Source organism: Gigantopelta aegis, chromosome 6 (assembly GCF_016097555.1).
Source record: "Gigantopelta aegis isolate Gae_Host chromosome 6, Gae_host_genome, whole genome shotgun sequence".
NCBI lineage: Eukaryota > Metazoa > Mollusca > Gastropoda > Neomphalida > Peltospiridae > Gigantopelta > Gigantopelta aegis.
In genome coordinates, this window is record NC_054704.1 from 11,738,334 (window position 1) to 11,747,082 (window position 8,749).

The 8,749-nt window shown below is 38.0% G+C and overlaps 1 protein-coding gene across 3 annotated transcripts; it reads left to right on the forward strand.

Moving 5' to 3' along the window:
- Nucleotides 1-543: 543 nt before the first annotated feature.
- On the forward strand, nucleotides 544-8,473 carry LOC121375914 (mediator of RNA polymerase II transcription subunit 7-like). 3 transcript variants are annotated; one of them, XM_041503621.1, is made up of 4 exons: nucleotides 2,253-2,378; nucleotides 5,495-5,619; nucleotides 7,165-7,741; nucleotides 7,821-8,473. In XM_041503621.1, exons 2-3 carry the CDS (start codon nucleotides 5,503-5,505, stop codon nucleotides 7,708-7,710), a joined length of 663 nt encoding a protein of 220 aa, XP_041359555.1. In that variant the 5' UTR covers nucleotides 2,253-2,378; nucleotides 5,495-5,502; the 3' UTR covers nucleotides 7,711-7,741; nucleotides 7,821-8,473. The 3 variants fall into 3 exon arrangements, with proteins under 3 accessions (XP_041359552.1, XP_041359555.1, XP_041359554.1); XM_041503618.1 differs by lacking the exon at nucleotides 2,253-2,378 and adding an exon at nucleotides 544-647 and having other exon boundaries at nucleotides 7,165-8,473; XM_041503620.1 differs by having other exon boundaries at nucleotides 7,165-8,473.
- Nucleotides 8,474-8,749: the final 276 nt, after the last annotated feature.

Consider the following 8,749-nt stretch of genomic DNA (forward strand, 5'->3'; position numbering starts at 1 on the left):
ATTTGAAAAGAATTACTGCATTAATTAATTAATTAATTAAACGTGTGATGGCTTCCTGAACTCCAATCTAAATATAAATCTTATGAATATTGTCTGATGTCCATCTTGTTTAGGAGAGCACTTATATAGGCTCTGCCTGTTGTGCAATCCTTTTGATTCTTTTTTGATTAGTAAAATATCTCAAAACAAAAACAAATCTAAATCTCATTCCAAATAGAAAATCTATCCACACGTTTATTAATATTTTTCTAAAACCGTCTATTGTATCTACGAGGACGCAGTCCTTGGTGCACCTGTGGAGAGGTAGATTAATGAAAAAACATGAACGATCATCTATTCTAAATATTCTGGAGTGATCTATGTAGCTTGCATCTCAGGCGAGTGCACTACCAATGAGCTATTCCCGGTCTCTTGCAATCAACTGACCAATTCTATTCAGACTGGTCCCTTTTCGTTGTTTTCAATGAGATTTCATTTGGTTTAAGCAACCTGAAAGGAAGACGTTACCAGTCGATAAATATTTATGAAATTTTCGCACAAAGCTGTTTGAGATAATGCTTTGCAAAAAGCATCATGTTTCAGCAGTAAAACTACGATATATTTAGGCCCAAAACCTATTTCTATACAGCAGTAACTTTACAAAACAGGTAATATCCACCATAATAGTTACACAGAATATTTTAATTCTTCATTCTAGTTCAGTCGAACGAGTTATTCTCCTTGTTGGAATTTGGCTTTGTCAACACACTTGCTTGCCATAAGTATCGATATATCGTCAACGTCCCTAACTGCGTTATGCTTTCAAATTCCCTTCACTTTGTTTTCTCGTGCACAGTTTGCGCAATCAACATCCGATTTGTTGTCATCGGCATGTCGTTCATTTATAAGGTTTTTCTTCTCAGTTCAGGAACATTTTTATAAAAAAAATTATAAACAATAAAGTTTGGAAAAGTAACTTAGTAAGTATTTAAATACAAAACTTTACAAACCCCTAAAACCATTAATTTGACTACGTTGTTTACTACGAACCGCACATGCGCAGTATGATACCTTTTGCAAACACATACGCCTAAACGCAGTTAGAAACATCACACCCTTTCCTGTTTACTGGAGGGTGTTTCACTTTTATTTATTAGAATGGATTTGCTTTACCACTGGGCTGCAGACAATCACCAAAGCGACAGAAAGTGGCACACACACAGACACACACACAAAGAAACAATATTATACTACTCAAAAGAAGTTAAGGGTCAAAAATATTTGTGCAAATAAAAATAAGCTAATATGCTAAAATTGTGACGACTAATGACAAATTATTTATTTGATGTCTCAAGAACAGAAAGCACAAAACAAAAAACCTTTGCTTGGAAACTAGTTTACTACCCAGATGGAGAAAGTCATGCACCCCCAAAAATGATGTTCACACATGTAGTAGAAGCGTCAGTAACTGGTGTAGCCACTATTAGCATTCACACATTCTTGACAACGTTGGTGCATGCTGTTAACCAGGCGTTGGAAATAATGCTGAGGAATCACTTGCCATTCTGCAACTAATTGCTAAGCCAGTTGCTGGAGGTTGACGGCAGGGACGTGATGTGATCGAACTCACCACCCTAATTCATCCCACGCAACTCAATGGGTGACAAGTCTGGTGAATATGCAGGCCAATCCATGTGCTGAACGTTCTGCTGCTGCAGGAAGTCGGTCACCACCCTGGCACGATGAGGTCTTGCGTTGTCGTCCTGGAACCAAGCTCCTGGTCCAATCCGCTGCAGAAGTGGAATTACAAAAGGTTGAACAATCTCGTTGAGATAACGCTGACCAGTCAAATTTCCATTAATGATGTACAGAGTGGTTCTGTGATTCATGGATATGCCCGCCCACACCATTACACTTCCTCCTCCAAATGGTAGATGCTGAACAACGTTAACATCAGCAAATCTTTCTCCTTGACGACGGTAAACACGAGCCCGGCCATCATTGAACTGGAGCAAGTACCGTGACTCATCTGTGAATAATGTCTCTGCCCACTGCCCACTGTTCCACCGGATATGACGTCTGCACCAATCAAGGCGAGCCCTTCTGTGACGGGCAAGTAGCTGTAGTCGGACTACAGGATGCCGACATCGCAAACCTTGGTCTCGCAAACGATTCCTAATGGTTTGGTCAGACACATTATTGCCTGTAGCAGCTCTGGGTTGATCACGAAGACGCCGTGCGGTCACTAAACGCTGTCGCAACGCCGTTATACTCAGGAAACGGTCTTCTCGTGCTGTTGTTGATCGTGGTCTTCCAGAACGGGAGCGATTCTGAATAGAATTAGTCGTCCTGAACCTCTGCCAGAGTCTACCGATAACACTTTGGCTTACATTTAGATGGTGAGTCACAGATCTTTGAGTGTGTCCATCTTGTAGTCGGCCAATGGCCCTTCCCCTGTCATTCAAACTGAGTTGTCGTCGAACCATCTTCAAATTTAAAGTGATGATAAAAGGAAAATGCTCATCCCTTTTATTGCTAAAATTGGCATGCATTGAATTACACTCCTGCTAAGCATGTGCAAATAGTGCACGAGGTGTCACAGTGGGTGTATCGAAGCAGGTTGTCAGCTTAGTCTGACTATGTTTTTGCTTCAAATCCATGAAAAGGAAATCTGGGTTAACTTAAAAAGTTTCTAAAGATAAGGGCAATGATTGCATGCCCCTTAATAATGTGGTGTCTTTAGTCCAAATGACAACACAAAAGTTAATATTCTAACCCTATCTGGCCTAAAAAAACATACTTCTAAAAATGATCAAAAAGTTCCTTTGACCCTTAACTTCTTTTGAGTAGTATACATTTACGTTTTCTCACGGTGAAAAAGTATTTGATTTATAAATCGTATGCCTGCTTGGCATGTGTATCAGTCTGTGCTATTTTGTCTGTGGGATGGTGCATATAAAAGATCCCTTGTTACTAATGGAAAAATATAGCGGGTTTCCTTTCTAAGACTTTGACAAAATTACCAAATGTTTGACATCCAATAGCCGGTGATTAATAAATCAATGTGCTCTAGTAGCGTCGTTAAATAAAACAAAACTTTTTTTGGGTGATTGTTGGGCACCTGTCGTATTATCGTATGAGACAGCTCCTGGAAGACGGAATGGCTGAGTGGGCGATCATGTGACACTGTTTCATGATATAGGTCAACAGCACTCAATTTTTATGGTCGTCTGGTCGTCTGTGACGACCTAATTCTGTGAGACATCTGGAAAAATCATAATCGGCTGAAGTATTCCGAATAGGAAACATTCCAGTGCATTCGATTGGAAAATAGCTGATGTGTCGCCAGATCACAAAAATCTTAAGCAATTAGGCCCTATGTGTACACGTGTATCACTACAAACATTTAAAAGCATTATTAAAAAGTAATGTATTTTATTGTCAGATTATATTTTACATTGACAACATATTAATACCAAACCTGTTGGTTGCTGTTTTATTGGAATATAAATGTAACTGTATTTTCAAAACAAGGATGAAATAAGGGCAACAAAATTTTTGGAGGGGCAACCTCAATGTGAACCCATACTTGCCCTCCAGGCAAGCAACTAAAATCCTTAAAATTGAATTCTACAGTCCGAAGTTTGTCAAAGCTTAGCTGAATGTGGGTGCTGTCAGGTTTCTTTCTGTAGTGTGTCTATTAGTGATTAATATCTGGATTGTTTTAAATCAATGAATTCAAAAGTGATCGATGTAAATGTATTTGACGTCAAACATAGGATTGTTGTGGTATTAGAGCGGGAATCTTTGACTACTCTTTGGTGGGCAGTGATTGAAAGAAAGTTACATAGCTTGGTCTCTGACTGTAATGAGAGCGTATAACCTTCCAAATGTCCGTCTAGCTCTCTTATAGTCAGAGTACTCAGACTATAAATTTCCCTCAATGCTGTCTTCCACCTACATGATATAATTGTAATTTAAAGCACAATTTGTATAATTAGATGGTTTTATTTAGATCAATTCATGTGTATTATTTATATATACATAATAAAATACAGGGACGTAGCTAGCTGGGTAGACAGTAGCCAAGCCACTGTATTTTTCGTGCTGGGCTGATCATTTCTATTCTAATTCTGTTGATAAAAATATGGCCGGTTATTGATATTGACGTTTTAAGTATATAACCCTGAAATGGCTGCAAAATGGTATTTCAGAGCCTACAGATTTCAAAATTTCCTGGGGGTCATGCCCCCGGACCCCCTAATGTCTTGCTCCTTCCATGCTCGTTTGTTCCAAGAATTCATCTACCCAAAAATCCTAGTTACAGCCCTGAGATATAATTATGTATATAATACATTATACTTGCATAACAGGCTTGAGGTTGAGGATAAATTATGATTGTGTTGCCGTTTTCTATGTGTAAATTCTGATTCATGTTCAATGACTGTTGTTGGACTTCTTGTGGTTTTTGTCCGAACTAAACACCACCAATCTATAACACTATTCCTCCACACACACTGAAATAAAAAATGATTAAATTAAATGTGTGTATTGGAAAGATAAGTTAAAGTTACAAAATTATAAAATAGTACAATATTAATGCTACAATGTTTTATGATAGTTAAATATGTAAAACAATGGCTTTCCATTTCTTTGTTCAATTGTAAAAGATACTTCACTGTACAGGTAGATCCACTGGTATCTGCCAGTTTCCTTTATTGTCTTGTACTGCCTTTCTCTTCTACTTAGAATCCAGTCTCATCAACGTCATCAGATTCTTCTAGCAGATTTTTATCCACAGTTGATCACAACATTGAACATGCATAAATAATGATACATAGTAGCTAGTGGGAATTTCCCTATTAGCTCAGTTGGTAGAGCTCTGAACAAAGGCCTTTGTATGTACTAACCTGTCTGTGTATATAAAAGGAAAGGAAATGTTTTTTTTATTTAACAACACACTCAACACATTTTATTTACGGTTAAATGGCGTCAGACATATGGATAAGGACCACACAGATATTGAGAGAGGAAACTCACTGTCTCCACTTCATGAGCTACTCTTTTCGATTAGCAGCAAGGGATCTTTTATATGCACTATCCCACAGACAGAATAACACATCCCACAGCCTTTGATATACCAATAGCGGTGCACTGGCTGGAGTGAAAAATAGCCCAATGGGCCCACCAACGAGGATCGATCCCAGACCAACCGCACATCAAACAAAGGCTTTACCACTGGGCTACATCCTGCCCCGTGTATATAAAAGGAACCTTGCTGCTAATTGAAAGGGGTAGCACAAATAATGAGAGGAAACCTGCTTCCACCACTCCATGGGCCATGGAGACTTGGCAGAAGCGGGTTTCCTCTGACATCATGTAACTATAATTAAAATGTGTTTCTTTGTTTTTGAAAATATGATACGTTTGTATTTTATATTAGGAAGTCATGTTATGATGTGGGAAATAGTATAGACTGCAAAGATTTAACACACAATTACTAATGTTATTGCAGTTTTCACAATGACTGATGCTCAAGGAGTCAGTGCATTTCCTCTACCTCCAATGCAGTATGTTAACATGTATACGGATGAACATGTCAAGAAAGGTCGAGTTCCACCACCACCTCTACCTGTACAGGTGAGTTAATTACCTTTTGTTTGCGTATGTTGGTGATTTACCTACAGGTATATCGTGTTAATTTTTATTTGATAAAGTAAGTAATTTACATAAGCCAAGATACCTTTTGTTTAAATTAGAGATTAGTAGTGTTGCAAGGGGATGACAGTTTATCATATACATCATAGTTAGTCTGCATTGACGTGCCAATTCAATCTTTGTATTTTAATTATATTACATCAAAGTGTCAGAATATATATTTAATGCGATAGAATTAAAATAATTTTCTGTAATATATTTTAACGGCATAATTTCTGTTAGGAAATCTGTCACCAAGACCAAATGCCCCCTTTCAAACCCAAGTAGATCAGTAAGGTTTGGGGGGGTGGGGGGGTGGATTAGGCCACGCAGTACCCGAAAAGGGTAACATATTTTGTCAATATAAATGACGCAGAATTTAAACATTTTACTGAAAATAAAACACCCGAAATGCATCATAACCACGGTTCAACGATGCATAAGCTATCACAACCCACCCCACCCCTTGCAGTCCAGTGATCCCTGCAATGCATGCTATGAACAGTCAACAGAGTTCAATGACCTAGTTGATACTTGCTTAATGCTGGTAATTTACATGTATTTATGATCATGCCCACAGAGATTCAGATACTTAGTAACAACAATGCAGTTATTGTTTTAAAACTTACTTTTAATCTATTTTCATTTCACAAAGTATATTTTATTTTTAACAATAAGGAAAAAAATATATATATATAGTCCACGGGAAAAGAAATGCCGCAGAGAACGAAAAACTCCGTGGCAATCTCCATGACATTGCCAATTGCCACAGGCAATTGCAGGTGTTGTTACATCATATTTTTAAAAGTATGTGTTATTTTTATTCATGGTTTAATGCTTCTGGGGGTTTTGTTTTATTTTGTTAGATAAACATTTTTTATCTAGTATTAATATCCAAGCAACAAATCAAATTTATGAACAGAAATCCCACTAATGTTAGTGAAATTAAGTATGACATCATTGTGGCAGTGAAAGGAGGGTTGACCTGATATTGTTGAATGGCCCCTTTCAAGATTGGCCTCAACCATAGTTTTGCACGAACAATAATTTCATTAGCGCAAGTCAAATTTAGCATAGCCCATTTTTCATTCATACATTAAATTTATAACATATTTTACATTGTCTTGTGGGTTACACAATACTGAAATGGGTTAACTGGATTTTGCAAATTGTCAATACTCTGAAGGCAACACATTCTGAAATTATCAGTTGACAAAGTTTCTGATCTTAAATTTCATGATGTTCATACTAGTAGACTAAATGTATTTCGGTAAACAAAATATAAATATTACCAGTTTTATGTGATAAAAATAAATTTTGAAGTTGTAGATGTTAAGGGCTTTTTTCTCCTGTCCAAGATGAAGGGTGTGCATAATATGTGGGAAAAAATACAGTATCACATAAATAGTTCATTATCTCCATGTATAGGTTAACACTTGTATTTCAGTCTTCTTAGGCCCATTTAATCATATGATACTTTATTTTCAGGACAATTACACCATGTTTGGTCAACCCTTTTCAGCTGATGATGCAATAATTCGACCTCTGGAACAGTCAGGCTGCCGACGACTTTATCCCCAGAATTACGACCATAAACGGGAATTAAAAAAAATAAACCATTCCATATTAATTAACTTCTTGGACATGTTGGATGTTTTGATTCACGCTCCAGAGTCTACGAAAAGAACAGAAAAACTTGAGGATCTGAATTTGTTATTTATTAATTTCCACCACCTGGTGAATGAGTTCCGTCCCCACCAGGCTCGAGAGACACTGCGGGTGATGATGGAGGTGCAGAAGAAGCAGAGACAGGAGATCGCTGACAGGTTCCAGAAGCACCTGGACAAGGTGAAGGAGCTGATTGAGGAGGCATTGAACAAAGTGCCGGATGACATCAGTCTCGACTCCAAGTTCATGGTGAAAAGTGAACTGTTGCTGCAGTCGGCTGGCAAGACGGACGATGATTCTTTAGACGGGGAACCGTGTGATCGGCTTGACCAGATGATGTGTGACATTGTCGATGGGATGACCTGAATGTAAAAGGCTCAGTCAAATGATGTGTGACATTGTTGATGTGATGATGAAACTAACAGACTAGATCAGATGATGTGTGACATCGTTGATGGGATAGCCTGATGTGTGACATTGTTGATGTGATGATGAAACTAACAGACTAGATCAGATGATGTGTGACATCGTTGATGGGATAGCCTGATGTGTGACATTGTTGATGTGATGATGAAACTAACAGACTAGATCAGATGATGTGTGACATTGTTGATGGGATGACCTGATGTGTGACATTGTTGATGGGATGATGAAATTAACAGACTAGATCAGATGATGTGTGACATCGTTAATGGGATGACCTGATGTGTGACATTGTTGATGAGATGATGAAAGTAACAGACTAGATCAGATGTCACATTGGCAGGTGTTTGTGAAGAGGGTGGGTCTAGACTGTTTTTGAGCATGTTCCCCCTGAAAATATATTGGTAAAAAAGAAAACTAGCTGGAGCAGAGAGGATGGGTTCGATCCCCAAAAACCCTCCTGCACATGTGTCTGATTGGTGATGAGATAATGAATGTAATATGATGATGTGTCACATTGTTGATGGGGTGACTTGAATGTAAGATACACTGTAAAAAGGTGTGACATAGTTTCAGATATGTTTATGCTGAAAGATCTCCACATTCATGACAGGCTGCATTTCAATGTCCATTGAACATTGATGTAACTGAGCAGTGAAAGGATGTATTGTTGTATAATGTATTTTGAAATGAAGATGTTTTGTAACCAGATTTTTGTTTCTTATGATTCCCTCCTCCTCCCCCCAAATGCACATGCTTTGTTCTCTGGCTTTCATGTTGGGCATTCTTTGCACATCCCTCTATCAACACAAGTTGATAGTTAGCAGAATTATACCAACAGTTTGAAACATTTCTCAAGTTAAGTGCATTCGAAACACATTGACTGAATTAACAAACAATGGAGACTAGTTTGGATGTCAATGCAGGAACCATAGTTTCAAGGCTTTCCAAATGGTTCGTCCTCTGGACGTTTCGTTCACCG

What these genes read in the sequence shown, in the direction of transcription:
- LOC121375914 (XM_041503618.1), top strand. Translation starts at nt 5,503, where the DNA reads ATGACTGATGCTCAAGGAGTCAGTGCATTTCCTCTACCTCCAATGCAG. An exon ending in CACCACCTCTACCTGTACAG is followed by an intron (nt 5,620 to 7,164) that starts GTGAGTTAATTA and finishes CTTTATTTTCAG; the next exon opens with GACAATTACACCATGTTTGG.